Source organism: Aquila chrysaetos, chromosome 18 (assembly GCF_900496995.4).
Source record: "Aquila chrysaetos chrysaetos chromosome 18, bAquChr1.4, whole genome shotgun sequence".
NCBI classification, from domain to species: domain Eukaryota; kingdom Metazoa; phylum Chordata; class Aves; order Accipitriformes; family Accipitridae; genus Aquila; species Aquila chrysaetos.
The window spans coordinates 20,510,881-20,530,808 of NC_044021.1; the positions used below are offsets into that span (position 1 = coordinate 20,510,881).

Genomic DNA, 19,928 nt, shown 5'->3' on the forward strand with positions numbered 1-19,928 from the left:
TAAATGGATGTACTTGATATGTGGAGGACTAAGCGTCCATGTGACTGTTAGTGCTGAGTAAAATCTGGCATCGCAGATGAAAATGTTGTTTGCATTTCAATTTGCCCTTTCTAAATGTAGTAGTATTTCTAGTGATGTTAGTTTTGATGTGGAGCACTACTTCGCTCAACAAGAGACTTGCAAGAAGCAGGCATGAGAGAGCAGAACATTACTTTAAATGTCACTAGAAAATGAAAACAAAAACTGTGTCTGCAGGGATAATTGGGCAGAGCTATTTGGGGAACCTCTCACAAGGAGACGAAGTGGGGGCAGAGCCCAGCGCATCTCGTTATGACAGTAACGCCTTCCAGCTTTTCCAGACACCCCGCGAGAGCCAGGCAGATCAGGATAAAGACACCAGACTGGCCGGCTGCGATAGCCACTGGTGGCACTGCAGGCCATCAGCTACCCTCAGCTGGCTGAGTTTGCACCTGGATGCCACCCAGACGACAGCATCATCAGTTCTGCAAACCAAAATCGGCAGAGCCCGCCTTGTTACCTTGTATATACACTTGTGTAAGTCGCTAAGAACTCCCTCCTCCTCCTCGTCGTCCTCCTTCGTGGTCTCCTTTTCCTGAGCGAAGAGCCGCCGCCTGCCTGTCTTCAGTGGGACGTCGACCTCTTTTAACTTGTTGCGGAAGCCATTTTTGTGAATCACGCCGTTGATGAGTCCGTTTTTGGGCTCAAACCGGGGCAAGGAATGGAACTTGTAGGCATTCTCCGAATGTCCCTCCAAAGGTCCTTTCCTCTTCTCCAAGATTTCCTTTTCCAGCAAGACCTCCTTCTCCAGTTTCTTGTGCTCCTCAGGGGAGAGGGAGTCGTAGGAGAGCAAGTACTGGCAGTAGGCTTCTTGCAGCTTGGCCAGCCTGTCCTGTGCAGTTTTGGGGATGCGCAGCATGTCTGCCAGCTTGTTCCATTTCTTGAGGTCAGTCACTTGCTGCATCCCCCCCATCTCGTTGATCAGCTGGACAAAGCAGGCCAGGTCGAGCTCGCAGCCTCCTGGGGTCCACGTGTGCCAAGCAGCAGAGATGGGGAAAGGGAAACACAGGAGCAGGTTAGGAAAAGTTGCGGGTGGCTCGCATCAAGCACGCTACCAAGCTGGGCACATACGGGACGTGCCACCCGTACAGCTTTAGTCACCTGGGCACCGGAGCAGGATTGTCCCTATCTTGTACGCCTCCTGCTAAAGACAGGCACATGCCACTGTTTTGCTAGCTTAAGCCATTCAGCAGATCATATTTTGCTATTTGCAATAGCCTTTCCTATGGTTAAACTTGCTCTCCTCCTCAAGTTTCATTCCCTTCTCTTCTCAGAGCACCCCCAGCTATCTCCTGACACACGTCGTTCCCCTGGTTGTCACCCAGCAGCCGGTGAGATGAGAGCTGCCCAGCTCTTTAAAAGCCCGCACGCTCCCACCCTCCCCTCACCTGCCACCAGTCCTGTGTCTGGTTTATACCAGCAAGAAGCAAAACGACTGTCAAGATGGGTACTGGCAATCAAAAAGACAAGTACCTGTCCCTTCTGGAGGTGAAACATTGATTATCTAATGTCTGCACAACACTTTCAATACAGTTAGTATTTAAGAGGAGCACAGTAAGATCATTAATTTCACTACAGGTAGAAAAATCCTTAAAAAAAAAAAAATCCAAAAGCAGCATGGGGGGGGGGGGGGGGGGGGGGGGGGGTTGGGGTTGATGCCTGCAACTGCGTAGAAAAGTTTCAGACACATTATTTTTCCAGTTTGAGGCCATCCATATTTTATATTCCATTATGGTTTTGTATGTTTTAAGATGACCAGCACATTTCACGCTCCAGTCAAAAAATAAAAATGGAGTATTATACAAACTGCAGCATAAAAAGCAGCCAAATAGATAAGGAACAATAAAAGAAACATCATAAATACTCTCAAAGCACAGAAATAAATCATCAGTAGAAAGAGGGAAGAAATGGACCAAAGACCACCTACAATTCAACAGGGCACTGCTGAAGGAAAAAAGAGAATTAATACAAAACTTGCGTCAACATCACTGCTGCCACATTGTCTCTCCTTCCCCTTTTTCTTTGAGAAAAGTAAAATATCATTATGCCATAGCCATTTCAGAGCACTTAAAAATGCTATTATACAACAGAGAAGTGCAATAAGCAACATTATGGTAAATATTTACTGTTGGTTTAGCTACAGCAAACCAAAGCTACAGCATCTTAAGGGCCAGCCATATCATCTTGCTTCCTAGTGCAAGCAGTATTACTTTCTTCAAACCGCCCTGTGCTGCATCTCAGACACTTCATAGCTGATCCGAATTTTCCTTCTTCCATCCACTTTCCCCATTTCCACCACTTGTGCCAATCCAGTGAGGAGGGAGACTCAGCACTGTAAACCAGTGTGCAGCATTTTGGGGTGACAACGATTGTGGCCGAGGCAGAGCAGTACCAGAGGCTGCTCGCTAATGCTGCCCGCACAGCGCTGGGCAAAGGTGTGAAAAGAGGGGAAAAGAGATTTTGGCTGCAGCTAAAACCAAGGGTAAAGCCTTTAGGAGCATATGACAAGGGTCATGGGGTAGCAGATTTATCCAGTTTAGTAGGGTGGGGATGGTGTCAAAATGGTTAAGTCTTGAAGCTGAGAAAAGGTAAACACCATGGGAAAAAACCCACAAGTTTGAAAGGTTTTCTTTCTTTCTTTCCTCTTTAATCTTCCCCATAAAATAACTTTCAAGCTGGCCTCTAATACAGGCTGTTACTTTTTTGGTCTAGAGTTTTATATCCACTGTTCACAAATAAGCTGAAGGCATAATTCAAGATGGCTTTCCATCCCAATAGATTCAGTGACCTACATAAAGTTGAGTAACATACTCCTAACTTCGAAAGAAGTGTGGTCCAGGTTTAACGTTATACATGTTCTCCAGTGGGACAAATAGCGCACACCCAGCTTAAGGGCCTAGTTTCAACACTGTTTATGAGATATTTAAGAAATGTGATTTTCTCCCGCATCATGGAATGATCGCTCATAATCACTCTGCAATATTAGAGCTCGAGTAGCACATCATTCAACCAGAGCCTTGCATATCTGGCAGATCCTCCATAGGGCCAGCTACAGCTAAGGTTTACAAAATGGTCTCAATTATAATTCCATTTCACACAGTCATAACTTTTGGAAGCATTTATATCTCAGGCTGATGTTTTCCAGAATTGACCTAAGCATGTTGCTTAAACTTTCCTTGACAGGCTGAAGGGGGGAAGAAAAAAAAAAAAAAGTTTAACCCATTTATAAGCACCTACAGCAAAATGGCTTAAATAGGAGACCTAGCACATGTTATGCAGAAATAGCATCTGACTTTTTTTGTCTTTTTTCAATAGTCTTAATTTCACTAAATTAGGAATATTTTTAAATTGCCCAGTAAGCAAGCTCATTTGAAAAAAAAAGAGAACAACCAAAAAAACCTTACATCTTCAGATATGCATTTAATACCAAATGCTGGCACCACACAAGTCATTGGCAAAACTCCCACTTACTTCAATGGAAATGTGATTTGGCCCTGAAGGAGGGATATGTACGCATGTCTACTTAAATAAGTGTGCAATTATCACTACAGATTATTTTCTATCTTTCCTGCTGGAACCAACAGATTTCTCATCTTTGTACACTGATGATCTCCAGCTTCTCTTCTCCATTTTGTTTTTAATTTTAAACACAAGATAGGTAGGAAATTAACTGCAGAAAGGATACATAAGATGCAAATTTTATAAGAGACCACTGTTTGCTCTGGTTATATGGCACCCAGCAGAATAGAATCCTTGCCTATTAATTAGGCTCTTAGGTGCTTAAATAATACAAATAATTAACAGTAATGCCATCTTAATGCCGAGTTAAGGTATTTCATTAAAAAGTTAACATTGTTCCAGGAGCGTTAATCGAGCTGTCTTGCACATTTTCTTCTCTCTCTCGCCAATGTAAATTTAATTCATTATTCTTCTCTATTAGCATACAACCATTGCATACATTAGGCATACAAAATGTTCACTTATTGCTGCTTGAGTGATTTTAATTTTCAGATTTCCTTGAACGTTTTTGCACGGCTATTGCAACAGAGTGCTAACCCTCATTTCTCCTCCTCAAATTCTGTCATTTCTCTGTTGTGCCCTGCATCAATTCACCATAAACTCTGCAATCTCTTTGTGTGCTTTTATGCATTTTCACTTACTTACCACATGTGATATAAAATAAAGTTTGAAAATGGGGGAGGGGAAGTGTTGTGAACAGTTTAAACAGAAAAGCGTGTCCTTTAATCCAACTAGTGTTGATAGCTGCCTCTGATCGGATAATGCCTCAAAGGCAAAACTCGAGCCTCAAGTTGCAACATGCAGGTCCTGTGAGCTCTGACTCAAAACACTTCAAAAACAAAGGGAAGGGCTAACAAAAATTAAAACCACAAGTTTGTTACTATGTCATGGCTGCAAAGGCAGTAGAGATGGAGGTGGCTCATTCAATAGTTCATTTGTATGCTGCTGTTGTCATGTTTTTACAAACTATTGTCACATTTTTGTCACGTGTCATATTTGACAGCAGACCATAAACCAAGAATTCTGTTAAATAAGTGATTCTCACTCAGGCATTAGCCCTGGCAGACACCTGCTGGGAGAAATAATGAAACCTCCATTTTGCAATCAACCACATTTTACTGCCTATTCTTGACACTTAATGGTTGTTAAATGTCAGCAGGTCACTGCAAATTTGTGATTCTAAGTGTCTGAGTACCCAAATATAAGTCTGTTCTGAGATATTTTCTTTCCCCCTTGGTTAAATGCTTTTAAAGAAAGGGGGGAAAAAAATATTTGTATTAAGGCTTGGCAGCATTGCAACCTGTTTGGAAAACATCTTTGGAAAGGTCTGAAAAATATTCTGAGGCAACATATAAACCAAGGCTACCAATATCCATAGTTGTATTACCTACAAAAATAAAGAGCAGGGAAAGGAGAAGATCCTGCAATCTGGAGACCAAGACCCCACATAGCATTTTTTTTCCCTGGGTGAACTAAAGAGCTGGCAGGAGGAAAGTGTCGATATAAAGTCTCTCTGGAAAGCTCTCCGACAACCTACCTGCATCGTGCCTGACCAACGGATAAAAAGAGAGATCCAGAGCTCTGCAGTGTTAATTGAACAGGGGTTCAGTTAAGCACAAAGGCAAATGGAGCATAAAGTTGTATACGGACACTAACAAGCAGCGGCAAAAGGCCAATGAAACCACAGCCCTTACCTATGAGTGGGAGTTCGTCCATGGTAATGCCCTGAGATTTGAGGTGCTTCTTGATACAGGCCAGCCGCTGCACGTTGGGTCCCCAGCGCCTGCCTAGCTTGTGTATGTGCTGAATCTGTGTCACAAACCGCATTTCATCATTTAGCTTGCACTCAGGTCTCCAGTCTGGAGGAGGAATCACCCTGCACATCCCATACTTCTCTACCTGAGCTCGGACTGACTCAATGTATATCAGTGGGTCATGAAATTCCTTGGTGGAGGGCCTAAGGATGGGAATCTCCCCCAGCATCCCCCACCCAGACTTACTACTGCCCTTTTCGTGCTTTCCCATTGAGTCTTGTGGCTTGTGCAAGGACTCCGCTTGAGAGGTAGAACGATTTTCACAGGAGGCATTTTCAGTTTTGCCATGTGCTTGTTTCCCTGGCGTACTCTTTCCAGCAGTGGCTCTTTTCGGCCTATTTCTTTCCAAACTCTTCTCTGGCACTTCCTTTTTAAGGTGTCCATTTAGCAAAGGCTTTTCTACGGCTGCCTTTTTGCTGGCAGCTTCTGCCAAGTTGACGGCCCCTTTCATTCTCTTGGTGGGCGACTGTATTTTGTCTATGTGATTCGTTTCTTCCAGCCTCCTCTTCGAATTGCGCAGCCCCTCCCTCAACTGTCTCCCCACCTCCTTAGTGCATGTCTTTTGGTTCAACTTGCCATTGACTTTTACACCATTAACAGCGGTATTGTTAGACTTGGATGCTCCAAGGGATAGCACCTGTTTGCGGGTTTTTGCATTGCTACTTTCTATTTTCCCTGAGATTGTGTGGTTGACAGGTGAACTGGGTTTGTGGTGATTTAGTTTGGTTTCCTTGACCAGTTCTTTCTTGGCTTTGGTGTATGTGACAGTTCCCTTTGTCACTGTTGCAGTGTACTTCACAGTTTTGGACGGTGAAGGTCTGACTTCTCTCATCTTTTTGGCACTGGCTGCATTTGCACTCGGAGATGACATTCGAGTGATCCCATTGACTTTAGAAACCTGCAGTGCCAGGAGTGTTGCAGGGGGAGCAGAAGGAAGGAAACAGAAAACAGAAGAGTAAATTAATAGTGTTACCACTTAGCCACGGCATCTCAGTCGCAGGACAACCATATTCTGCGATCCTGACTCCTGGCCCCTTTGTACAATCTCCATATAACAGTTTTCACCCAGGTAAGAGGAGGGACTGGACATCTATAATAAACAAATAAAATATAAGTATTTTTTTTAAAGAATGAACCAAAAAGTCCCCAGAAAGCCAATCTTGCTTTCGGAGGGTACAAAGCCTCTGGCATTAAGAAGGGTGAGGTCCCTTGCTTGCACTACCCCCTTCCTTGTCTACCAGAAAGCCTGTTATATCACAAAACATAGGTAGTCTGATTTACAAACTAATACTTTCATTATCTCCTTTTCTGGCCTTCAGACACTATCTCTCTCCCACCCAACCTCCCTTAAGTGCACACACAGTTTACTACTACTTAGCAGACAAACTAGCCAGCATATACTATCTCCTCCAACTGGAATGGGCATGATTTACAAAAAACACACACTGAGATTCAAACCAACCTCCTGTTTATACATACATACATCTAGAAAGAGATATTGAACACATTATGCACCCAGCAGATCAGGATGGCCATGAAGGATCCAGTCTATCATACATATTACATCTTGGGAGGCATCTTGTTGCTGAAGTCATTCATTTGAAATAAAAATGTATGCAGTGATTCAATATGTTTTTTAAAAAGTTTGATATCTGGGCAGTTTTGCTGACACACATTTTATTACATCATTTTCATCACTCACTAACGTGCCATTGCAACTTAGAATTGCTGGACTCCACTGCTTTCTGTTAGACCTCTGAACCCAGCTATGAAACTAAAATTGATATTCTAACTATAAGATGCATTAAGCACTGAAAGCAACCCTCAGCTTTGAAGAGAATTGTGACAGCTCAGCACTGCCAAAGCTAAGCCCCACTACTAAGAAAATGAAGTTCAAGTTTAAACCTCAAAGAAATTTCAGCATTTAAACAAGTTTAAACTTTGTCTTCTCACCTCCTTAAACTACTGTGAGTGCAGAAAAACACATCCAAAAATCAGCAACATTGATAAAACTGCTCAGAGTGAAAGCATACAGTACAATCACCCCTCGTCAGTGCTCAGGTGAATAACACCACTCCTGCAAAGTTATAATACTTCCCTGTGGGATTTCGAAATCCTTGCCAAATTAGTAAGCATGGCAGCTTCTCTCAAATAAATGCAAGAATTGTAGTCACTTATAAAGTAGGGATAAAATGTTATAAAATAGGGATCAAATAGAGACTGAAAAGATCATAGTAGGGTCTTGCATTAAGTGACTTGTGGAAGAGAAACTAGAACCTGGGGATTCTGAATACACACACAAGTATGTGTATACATGCATTTACTGTGTGCATTTTCTCCTCTGTGCTCCAGAAGCTGGAGCAGGAGTAACGCCCTTTTAAAACCCATCCATATTCTTGTCCTTCCTGTACTTCCAAAGTAGAAACACTTAAGGAAAATCCAGTTAGCTGATGACATGAGTTTCTACCTTGAGCTTTCCAAAGACATATGAGATATCATCTGGAAAGCAAACACTTGCTAACAGAAATACATTTACCCATTTCCCTTGAAATTCAGGCAGTACTCTGCATTTGAAATGGAGGCCTGCGTTTGACTTTTACAGCACTTTTTCATACCGCAGGCACGGGTAGAGAGCTGCTGAGACATTGCCTCTTGCCTGCAGCAGTCAGAACCACCATTGAACATCTCTGGCTTTATAAATAGCCAGGAACATCGATTACAGATTTCATCTAGACTAATAGAGAAGAATTGACTGAGAACTGGAAGGGGAATGTAATCTTGGTGACAGTGATCATGAAATGAGTTTTCAATTCTAAGATGTGACAACAGTGGAGAAAGCAAACCAAAGCAATTCCCACTCAGAGGAAGGGCACAAAACACAGGCCGTTATGCCTATTCACAAAGTTCTCTAATGACTGGAAAATTAGAAAAGAATCACAGTAAAAAGTGGAAATACAATTATGTGACTAAGGGCAACTATATGGGAATAGCAAAAGCATGCATAGGTAAAATCAGAAAGGCCAAGGAGTTAAAGAAACTTCAGTTAGCAAGAGACATAAAATTAAACCAAAAAAAATTTATAAACACTTTAAAAATACAAAGACAACAAAGAACAGCAGAGATCAACCACCACACAAGGAAGGAAAACAAATGCAACAATTTGGCTAAATTGTTTGTGCTTCTTTTGCATTAGCCTTCACCAAAAGTACCTCTGACTGAATACTTACCGGATATATATAACATAACCAATTTCAGCAAAAGAGCTAGGAAGGCAACCCCAGTAAGCTAAAATGTACCTAGATGACTTAGGGCATGGCTCCTGGAAATAAGTTGAGGGTAGGCAGAGTCTACCTAACTTCAAACCCTAAAATCATTCTGTAACAAAAGATCAAACAGTTAATTTGTAAACACACAAAAATAAGATAATGTTAAAACCAAAAAATTAATAAAAACAAACCAAAAAAACCCCACCCATAGTTTTGCCAAAACAGCACATCAAGCTAATTTAATCATCTTCTGACGGACACCTGGCTGAGCAGGTAAAGAAGCCCCTCTGCTTCAGTAGGGCTCCAGTCACTGTCCCACGTGATGCTCCATCAAACAAGCTCCTGAGACACATCCTAGACATAATTACTCTAAAGTGGCTTCACAAGGGATTAAATAAAGTCATCCTCAAGAGAAGTTATCGTTGTCATAGTACACTGTCATCCTGGGAGGGCATTTCAGGTGACTTTCTGCAGGGACTTGTTTTGACCTCGGTTCTACCAAGTAGTTCCATCAGTAACTTGAATTATCAAAAATTTGTCAGTGACATACACCTGGAAGGGGCTGTAAGGACTCTGGAGACAAGGTCAAAATCAAAGGCAATCTTGAAGAACTTATTTCAGAACATTTCTACAATAAGAGGAAGTGCTATTTTTAGGAAGGACAAATCAAATCCATGTAGGGGAGGAGTAACATTTGAGGACCACAGTGAGCGCGCAAATCATTGTCTGAGACCTATTATCAAGAATGTCGAAAGCAAGGGATTGGAGCACAGGCTTTCCTAGGAAGGGCTGGACCCAGCCTCAGGCCCACACTGTGAGAAAAATTTAGACAGTGGAACAAGTCTAAAAGAGCACAAAGTCCTCAGGTGCTGGGCTTACTTAGTCTGAAAGAGATGATGGGACAACTCTGTAATGGTCTTCTGATGCATAAGGAGCTCCTCTGAAAAGAGACAGTAAATTCTCCTTCCATGTTCACTGGGAAAAGTGGGAGAAAAAAACCCCTTTGTCTACAATAATGATCTGAGGCACAGCTACAAAAACTTGTTCATTAGTAGAAAATGAAAACACTGGAAGAAGCTGTCAATGGATGTTGTGGAGTCTCCTCTACGGGAGGTTTTCCAGAAGGTTTCAAGGAGGCTATACCTACATTACTGTGCTGTCAGGTACAGTCAAGACAAGACCTCAGAGGGAGCAGTCAGGATGTATGGAGGTATCTTGTCACTCCAGCCTTCCCATGATTTTTTCTGAAGAAGTTGTGACCAGAAGTCTGAAGGGCCACCCAGGGCACTCCTTCAGCAAGGGGGGGGGCGGTCACACAGGGCCTGAGAACAAACCAGAGTCAGGGAGAAAGTGCTCATGGAGAAAGGCAAGATCCTCACAGCTCCTTCTCGTCAAAGGAAAACATGCCACCAGCACCATCACCTTTAGGCCACAATTGAAACTGCCAAGATACAGAACTCTGGAAAACTGAATTCATTAAGAAAACAGCAACTTATCACAACTGTTTAGAGTTGTTAGAATACCTCCACAAAACAAAAGCTTAGATCTTGAATGAACAGGTACATAAGCTTTGGCTATCTAACCTCCAATCCTAGATTATAAGCACACTAGTTTGAGTTTTTATTCAAACTTAGTGAAGTTATTCCTGTGATGAACAGGTCCTAAATTAAAGAACACTTGGCTTTGAGAATACCATAAGGAACTCACTTATTTCCTTCTGGTTGCTAACTAAGGAGACCCCACAAGAAAGAAACACTGCTGAAAAATTCCTCAGGACCATCATCTTTCTAGAGCAGACACAACATGATGGTTTTCAAATGCTTCTCCCTCTGCCCTCCCCAAATGCCCACAGGTATCTTGAGTGTTTTCAGAGAGGATAGCGTCATGTTTAAGATACAGCAGTACTATATAGACCAGAACAGACCATGCTTCACATGCGAATGGGCTGCAACAAATGTCTTCCAGCTGGAAACAAGTGGAACAAACAATGTGGTCATAGCCCACCATCAAAGCAACAGCTGGATTCAGGATTTCACACTGACAAATGTGAAATTCTGGCTGGTCAGTCATCACCTACACGTTCCTGGTCTGCACTTGTCTCTGAGGACCCATTAGACAACTGGAACCAAAAGAAACAAGAAATTGTGGTAGGCATTTCTTACCTTTCTACTGTTGATATGTCTCCCCCCAAATGAAACATACACAGTCAGCCTAAAAAATGAGCTACACTGCCAGGTGTGCAGGTTCACCAAACAGGGGTCTATGCCACAGCTCCATCCCGCGGCAGTGCTTACACTGAGCATGTAAGAAAGAAGTCAATTTAATTCAAACAGAATCATAGAATCAATTAGGTTGGAAAAGACCTTTAAGATCATCAAGTCCAACCGTTAATCTAGCACTGCCAAGTCCACCATTAAAACATGTCCCTCAGCACACCATCTACACGTCTTTTAAATACCTCCAGGGATGGTGACTCAATCACTTTCCTGGGCAGCCTGTTCCAATGCTTGACAACCCTTTCAGTGAAGAAATTTTTCGTAATATCCAATCTAAACCTGCCCTGCCACAACTTGAGGCCATTTCCTCTTGTCCTATTGCTTGCTACTTGGGAGAAGAGACTGACACCCACCTCACTACAACCTCCTTTCAGGTAGTTGCAGAGAGCGATAAAGTCTCCCCTCAGCCTCCTTTTTTCCAGGCTAAACCACCCCAGTTCCCTCAGCCGCTCCTCATAAGACTTGCTCTCTAGACCCTTCACCAGCTTCGTTGCCCTTCTCTGGACACGCTCCAGCACCTCAACGTCTGTCTTGTAGTGAGGGGCCCAAAACTGAACACAGGATTCAAGGCACAGCCTCACCAGTGCTGATTAAAGGGGGACGATCACCTCCCTGCTCCTGCTGGCCTCACTATTTCTGATACAGGCCAGGATGCCGTTGGCCTTCTTGGCCACCTGGGCTCACTGCTGGCTCATATTCAGCCGGCTGTTGACCAACATCCCCAGGTCCTTTTCCACCAGGCAGCTTTCCAGCCCCTCTTCCCCAGGCCTGTAGCGTTATATGGGGTTGTTGTGCAGGACCCGGCACTTGGCCTTGTTGAACCTCATGCAATTGGCCTTGGCCCACCAATCCAGCCTGTGTAGATCCCTCTGTAGAGCCTTCCTACCCTCGAGCAGATCAACCCTCCCGCCCAACTTGGTGTCTTCTGCAAACTTGCTGAGGGTGCACTCGATCCCCTCGTCCAGATCATTGATAAAGATATTAAACAGAACTGGCCCCAATACTGAGTCCTGGGGAACACCACTTGTGACCAGTCACCAGCTGGATTTAACTCCATTCACCGCCACTCTTTGGGCTTGGCCATCCAGCCAGTTTTATTACCCAGCGAAGAGTACACCTGTCCAAACCATGAGCAGCCAGTTTCTCCAGGAGAATGCTGTGGGAAACAGTTTCAAAGGCTTTACTAAAGTCTAGGTAGACAACATCCACAGCCTTTCCCTCATCCACGAAGCAGGTCACCTTGTAGTAACAAAGTGATTGACATTAGCCTTATATGACTCAGTCTTGAGCTAAAGGTGAAACTAGGGATATGAATAATCTTATCTTTGCTTTTCAGCTATCTTCCTGGTTTTGCTGACATGTATTTGTCTTCAGACAACTCTTCTCTCCACTTTACTGAACACTTGCCTTGCAGTAAAAGACAGTACAACAGCTTTTAAATTTTGTTGCCTTTTAAAAAGCAAATGGGACCAGCACATAGTCTTGCAGCAATTTGTTTGTTGGATTTAAACTGATCTACATACACACCTCTGCATAGCACCTAGGATCCAGCCTCCAGACACATACGCACACACACACTAAAGCCAACAAATAACTTGTTAGATAACAACCACAGTAATAACAGCAACATTAGCAATACCAATAACAGCTTTGGTCCCAAACAAATTCAAGTTATGCAACTGATCTCAAATTCATTCATAAAAATACTTCTGTGTTGATATGAGATTTGCAGAGCTAAATTACCATATTAGGCCAAGAGAGGGCCCCATTGAACTACATTTCCTTTGCCCACAACCCCTTTGAATTAGGGGATTTGGGAAGATAGCAAGGGAGGAAGAAAAGAGAGAGAGGGAACATGTGACAAGTGCAAGGGCACACCAGAAAAGGAAAGAAAGAAGGAAAGAAAGAGGGGGAGGGAAGAATCTTGGGTAATTTCTAGTATTCTGCCTTTATTTTCTGTAAGACTGAACAAAACAAAAACACACACATGTAAACGCACATGAACAAGGAGCAAAAACATACTGGAAGGAGGAGGAACATGTGACTGGCACCCTGGAAAAACAACTCTCCTTTTGGAAAATACTGATAAAGTCAACAAAGACTTAGGACAAGGGCAGAAAATTTAGCAATGTCACATAACTGGTAAGTCTAAGGTTTTGCACAAAGCTAAGTCTTTCTGTCAGACAAAATGCATAATCCACCTTTAATTAGTTACAGCCACATTTTCATTAAAATTGGTAAGTACTTATGTTACTTTGGTTGCAGAAGAAAATTGCCTAACGTTTTCTTTAAAAAAAAAAAAAAAAAAAAAAAAAAAAAAAAAGATCATCATCTCAGCTTACAGCCCTCTTATTTTCTGAAGCTTGAGGACCACACTCTGTGAGGTGTCTGTGTGGCACGACTGTTGGTTGTACTGCATCGCTTTAGAATTTCTCTCCATTCTGTGTAGCACAATTGAAAACATCTAATACTCTATGAAGCAAAACCCACTTGGATCGTGGACAAAATTCTTCTACATCTGTCTTTTCCCTTCTCAGAACTACCTTCACAAGTGATGGCAGCTGACTTTCACAAGAATTTTAACCATTCATACTTTGATGATACAACTTTAAAGCATTTCACGCTAGTGTTCCAGTGAGCTAAAATAATTAAGTATGAAGTACATCCTTACGTTTTGGGAAACTTGTTCAACAACGAAGAGCTCACGGCAGAACACATCACAGCAAGGACGATAGGATGCTGGTAGTCACAATACAGAAAGCCGAAAGGATGCAAAAGGTAGGCATTCAAGCTGATGACTAGATAAGCAAAATTGCCATGGGGGAATAAAGAATGAAAGTCTTACAGAGGTGAAGAGAAATATACTGTAGATAGAGCCTTCAGGATCTCAAATTTGATTTAGAAGGTAGTACAAATCCAGTGGAGGCATTTCAGGAGAAGCTGAACACCACTGAAGCACAGGGTATGAAAGATTTCCTTGGCAAGAGCACCCTGTCTGTTTTTCTTTTTGCCATTTTTCATTTCCAAGCCTATGACTGAGAGGTGCCATTTAAGGCCGTGACAGCCCTACAAGATGGCAATTCCTGCTCCACTGAAGCCCAGACCAGCCTACTTAGAAGAAAAACCTTTAGACGCCAGCAAATAAAGACTGTCTGTAATTGGTCTGTTGAGAATTAACCACTAAACCAAAAAAATGTAAGGCATAAGTGCAGCAAGCTTTCTTTCCATGGTGCATTGCCCTAGCACAGGTACCTTGCTAACCCAGCCTCAGACTGAATAAGGACAATGACTGGGCATTTTGAAAGTCTTCTATAAAAACATATTTGACAGTTGCTGTTTTAGGAGCCCTTCGATCCAATCATCAAAAATAGATGGAGATGCATCCTGCCCAAATGCCAGTCACAAGCACTGTAAGATTGGTCTGTTAAACTTCCACACCCAAATACAAGTCAGGCTGAGACAAACCTCTTGCTGAATTTTTTTGCTAGTTTTCAACCAGGTAACATGAAACTCTGAATTTCTCCCTAGCTGGTACGCCCGCTGTGAAGCAGGCAAATATCCTGGAGCACCTCCTTTATGCATCAGGCAAAACATTTTTCCCGGACTCCAAGGTTTGTGCTGCCCACATGCAATACAAGACACCCGAGCGTAATGTCAGCTTCCCTACAATGCCAGTAAGCCTCTAAGATAACCTGAGCAGACCAGCCGTACACAAAAGGAGTTCATTTTTCCACGTGCTGCCAGCCTTGTCACAGCAGAGAGGACAACAAAAGTGCCAGTCAGAAGGGTTTAATAAATAGTGATGGGAACTTTACTCTCTCATACTTATACACTGGATAATATAAAGACAGGGTTGTAAAGCATGCTTTATCATACTGACTTCCCATGTATGTACCACTTTTCTTTTTTCCTTCTTTCTTTCTCTTTCACTGAAAACTAGCTCTCTGCTGTCTCCAGAGCATGCTTTTAAGGATTACCATGTTTGCTCTATGCCAGGCAATGGAAAATGGAGCTAGCACCTTAAAAGTCTGCATTTCCCATGTGTCCACAGTAGAGTACAATTTATTACCTGTTTCCTTAAGTCCTGAGCCGATCTATGAAGAGTATGGTGGTTGTTAGCAGTGAGCCCTTTCGTAGAGGAGCCAGTGTTTGTAGTAGGATGGTGATTAGCAGCAGCCTGGTCTTTTCGGCTCTCAGCCTTATGTTCGCTGTTCCTCTCCTTCCCTGGTGTGGCCTCTTTGCTTTTGTGTTTCTGAGCAGGTTCTTTCTCCTTCGATGATTTGCTGGACCCATTGAAAACTGAGAAGAGAGAAAATCAGACTATTAAGGAAAAAAAAAAGGCAAAACCCAACCAAACTCTTCATTCAAAACAACCCAACTTTCTCTGCTGTCAGCATTGGATATTTAGTGAGTGTCTTCTTATAACTAAAGTAAAATCAATACCAAAATAGAAGCACTATTTTGCATATTTCTTTATATGAACAGATTTACTAACGTATTTCCTTTGCTTGTTAACACACATTATCTTCAATATCCAAATTAAAACATACAAGGTATATTACTGTTTTGATTGACCTAAATTTAGACTTATCAGTTTGATTTTTATTTATGACAGTTTTAATTAACTTTTTGCTGTTGCAGCAAGGGAATTCTAAACATAACCTAAACAGAAAAAGGATTTATTTTTACATTAACATAAAAGAAAGGAAATGTTCCATGAAAAAGCATGTTTTGTTTTCATCGATATCCAAACTTCTGAACCAAACTAACAGCAGTTTGCCTGTAGCAGACAAGCTGCAAATTGAAAAAGGTACTTCAGCAAAGAAAGGAAAATACTAAAACTGTTTTGCAACATGTCATAGAAAGTAATGCTGGGACCTAAGCTGAGCACCCTAGCATTCTGCTGAAGTGAAGGGATAAGAAAGCACAGAACAGAAACCATATTTTTTGTGGTGATGTGATAAATATCATGCAAACGTATACAAGTATCTCAACAAGTTTTGCTCCTGTCCCTCTGCGGAGTTTATTTAAGAACAGTCACTGCTCTTTTGTTGTCAAGGAACATGAAAAGCTGAGGTTAAAAAAAAAAAGTCACATTTCTGTTTGTTTGTTAATCAAAAGTGTGGTGATTTATGTCAGTGCTGCCCCCTCTTCAGTGAAGCACTTGACAGAGGTTCATGAGGCTTGTGATCCAACACCCACAATGGCAAGGCCCTCCTGTCTTCTCTACTCATCTACTCTTGGTTTTTACCTCTGCCTTTTTGCCATGGTTTAGGAAAGGATGTAAATATGAAAATTCATAAATACTTAATAGCACAAGCATCTAAAAATTATATTTATTACACACAACACACACCATCTGTTTGGGAACATTAGCTAAATGAATTAAGTTATTGTTTTCTTGTGAAATGAAAGCCTTCTTTTGTCACTAAACACGATATACCTACAATACATATCTTTTTATCTAAATTGTGAAGCTTAGCTGTCTACAGACGTCCTGTGGTATTGCAGTAGTGGCAGCAGTAATAGTAGTTGTAATAAACAACCAACAATCCTGCTGGACAGAAGAGGGGCATCTAAGCTGCTTTTGAGCAGACGCCTACCTCCAACCCTTTCCAACCATCTATCTACCTTCCTGCTGCACCTCCAAAAGCCAAAACTCCAGCAGGCTATTGACAAATTTGTTATTCAGATCACTTATCATATTCAGTCAGTCATAACTGTTGAAGCAGATTATGTAAAAAATAAAAAATTGCAATTACTCATCCTCCTCTCTTCCTTCCCTCTTGCATAAATTGAGTAAGAATGAGAGAAAAGCCATTGGCACCGAAGTCATCGCAAATTCCCCCATGGCTCCATCACTCCTGAGCTCAGGAGCAACTGGCGCTGCCCCAGCCAGCCAAGGATTTCTCAGTGATTTCAGTGAAAGTCGCGTAACCTCCATGTCTCATTTCCAGTGATGGAACTGATAATAATTGCCAACCCCTCTCAGGGAGTTCACGACAATACATTTATCCTCCTTTGTAAGGAGTTCTCCCATCAGATGGAACGCGCTACAGACGCAGGAAGCGCAACTATTTACTTTTAAGAAGACACAGCACAAACAACCGATGGCAGCTTCGTTAATATGTATTTCATCACTGCGAGTGATATTTTCCTTTGGAGGGAACAAACTGTATATACTGATCTGCTCATACGGAAACGTTAAGTCAGAGAGATTAGTTTTCTGTATTCAGTTGCCACTTTATAAACTGAAAATTACTAAAACAGAAAACACAGCCGAAAAGTCAAATTGTGCACTTTTATGGTTCAAAAATAAATAATAATAATAAAAAAGGCGAACATGAGACAAGGTATATTTTATATGCAACAGCTCATTAATTTTAAGTGTCGTGGGAACCCTGCCAGTTTTACCCTCTGAGTAATTATCTTTTGTCTTAATTTGTAAGATTCTTGAAAGGGGGAAGAGAGAAATGGGAGAGAAAAAATGTTCAGTCTCACAGGAGAAGCTTAAAAATCTTAAAGCCTGAAAACACAATAAAAAGGGAGACACGTAGATGCAAAACAGTCCTAGTCAAGCTGTCTCTAGTTAAACAGTAGATGGTATCAGTTTCTATAAAAATCAGTGTTTGCTTCTTCCAACACCTAGAATATTGTTATATCCAGCTAGATAGGTATAAAAACCTTTCCGCAATAATAAGTTCTGCAGAATTCAAAAACGTATCATGTAAACAAGTATCAAAACGTTAACTTGACTAATTACAAAAAAGTATCACAAGCCAAGCATTTAAGGGGGAAAAAAAAAAAAAAAAAATCCCCTGGACTATGATTTCGCTCCCATCTGAGTAAATACGTGAAAGTTATTTAGACAATAAATAAGTTATTTAGTACAATACAGGATTGAACTCTGGCCCTAATAGCTAGTAAGACAGTTCAGTGAAAAGATGAAATCACCAGGGAAGACCAAAAAGCCCCCCAAGAAATCTCATTGTTGAAGAGTAACTGATAGTAAGACAGAAACCGCCACTTCTCAAAGGAGAGAAAACAACAAAACCCCCCAAAACTCTACATTAAATATTACTGAGACCAAATCTAATTTAACAATAAAATAATTACTAATTCTTTTGTGTCTTCTTATGGAGCAAATTGCATTCTCCTTCATGTCTGCCAGATCTTCAATATTTCTGAGGCATTCAGAAAAGCAGAAAAGGTGTACCTTATGCTTTACTAAGCCCAGGTACAGGTATGTCCCAGCTAGAGTCTCCCATCCTAGCAATAACTGACACACGCAGTAGCCAATGTTCTGCTCCCAGTTATTTTTTTGACTCATGAAAGAGTAGTCAATAAAGGTTTCATCCTTGAAGCAATAAGTTCATTAAGAAACAGAAAGACAGAAAAAAAAAGCCCAAGTGGTGAAACTCACATTATTAAAGCAGAAATCTTTTGTAGTCTGAATTATGATTATTTCATGCTACCTAAACCAGCTCTGTATTTCCAGAACAGCTTTTAGTTAAAGGTAAGAGCACTACTAACAAATAATTGAAAGTGCAAGTAAATTATTAGTGTTCAGACACTTCAAATAGAATAAAGGGATATCCTTTTATCCATATCTATCTGAATGCTCATTCTCAAAATGCCATGTCCTCCAAAGCAATTATTATTAAGCTGAAACAATAAGAGTCCCAGAGTGAAATACTTGTGGGTCTTTTGGTTAGCAGTGATGATCAAATGCAAAGAAACTGAACCACTACATTCAAAACTTGCAAGCACTGGGGGTTTTTAAACCACTGGTATACTTTATGGCAGCAGAGTAAAACCTTATGGCAGGCATGATCCCCACAGATTCACCACAGTACTCTCTGCACTGGGTACACTGGACCCCGGGCACCAATATTCACCCAGGATCCCACACAGAGACTTTGGGGTATCTCATTTGAAACTGTGATAAAGAATCCCTACGCAAACCAATGCAAACCGTGCAAATTACGCGTGTACTAGGTGCAGCTATAACAATGGCTAAAAAACTTTTTGATCAAGTACAGCCACAGATGTGCTCAATTGCTACAGATTAACTAAGCATTTACTACAGAAATTGACACTGCAGTGAGCGATAAACATTTATTGTGTTTTCAGCAATTTTCTGAAGTATTCCTACAAATTAATTTGCACGCAAATATTTTATAGGATACATCCAGCCAGCCATTCAGAAGCCAATTTATAATATGTACAATAATCAGGCTTTCACTGTGTAAGCAGCAGAATTACTAGACTGGGTTCAGCCAACTGCTGACTCCATGGGCAAAGCTTTCTCTCCCAAGCCCTCCCGGAGATTACTCTTGCACCAGATATGCTTTATACTTGAGATAACAGGGGAGTCCGTTGCAGGGACAGCAGAGTACTGATGTATGAACCCTTTTGCTTTATGCCAGTGTCTGGAAGATGAAGGCGTGGACCATACATGTACATATATGCTGCATGTTGCAGAGCTTGTGCTGCGTAAAGCAAGTGATTGCACATTCATAAAACTATCCAAAACAAAGAGGGAAGATACGAGTGAAAGGGAGAAGTTTTGTTTTTAGAAGGAGAAAAGGAAGCCTTGCCAATGTTGTGAACCCGAGCCAGCTATTCCAATGCAAACCTCATGTTGTTACATAGATCATCTTTGGGAAGAGATGTAATATTAATCAACTTTCTGGCATTAAGTATCCGTTACTGTACAAAAACATTCTTGCTCTGGCTTTAATTCAGTTTTAAGTCACTGTGAAAACATTTATGTGGCTCTCAAACTGCCTTAAAGGACCCAGGCAATAATTCTTTTCCCCTCCCAGAGGAACTAAAACAATGATCTACTTCCATAAAACAGAGTATTTTAATACTGCCGATTGTTTTCCTTAAGCATTGGGTATGTTCAGACTTCTCTAAACCATTTCCAGAGATAGAAGCTCTTCTGGAGCCCCCCAACACGATCTACCTAC

At 41.5% G+C, this 19,928-nt stretch overlaps 1 protein-coding gene across 4 annotated transcripts in view; it reads right to left on the reverse strand.

Moving 5' to 3' along the window:
• Positions 1–19,928, reverse strand: part of JARID2 (jumonji and AT-rich interaction domain containing 2) — a 224,868-nt gene that overhangs the window by 26,147 nt on the left and 178,793 nt on the right. For 3 of the 4 annotated variants that reach the window (XM_030041831.2, XM_030041833.2, XM_041118332.1), the window contains 3 exons: positions 15,023–15,252; positions 5,292–6,309; positions 539–1,038 (listed from right to left, as the gene is read on the reverse strand). In XM_030041831.2, the coding sequence (XP_029897691.1) occupies positions 539–1,038; positions 5,292–6,309; positions 15,023–15,252 (1,748 nt within the window). The remainder of the gene's footprint in view (positions 1–538; positions 1,039–5,291; positions 6,310–15,022; positions 15,253–19,928) is intronic. The other variant, XM_030041832.1, reaches the window with a different exon arrangement.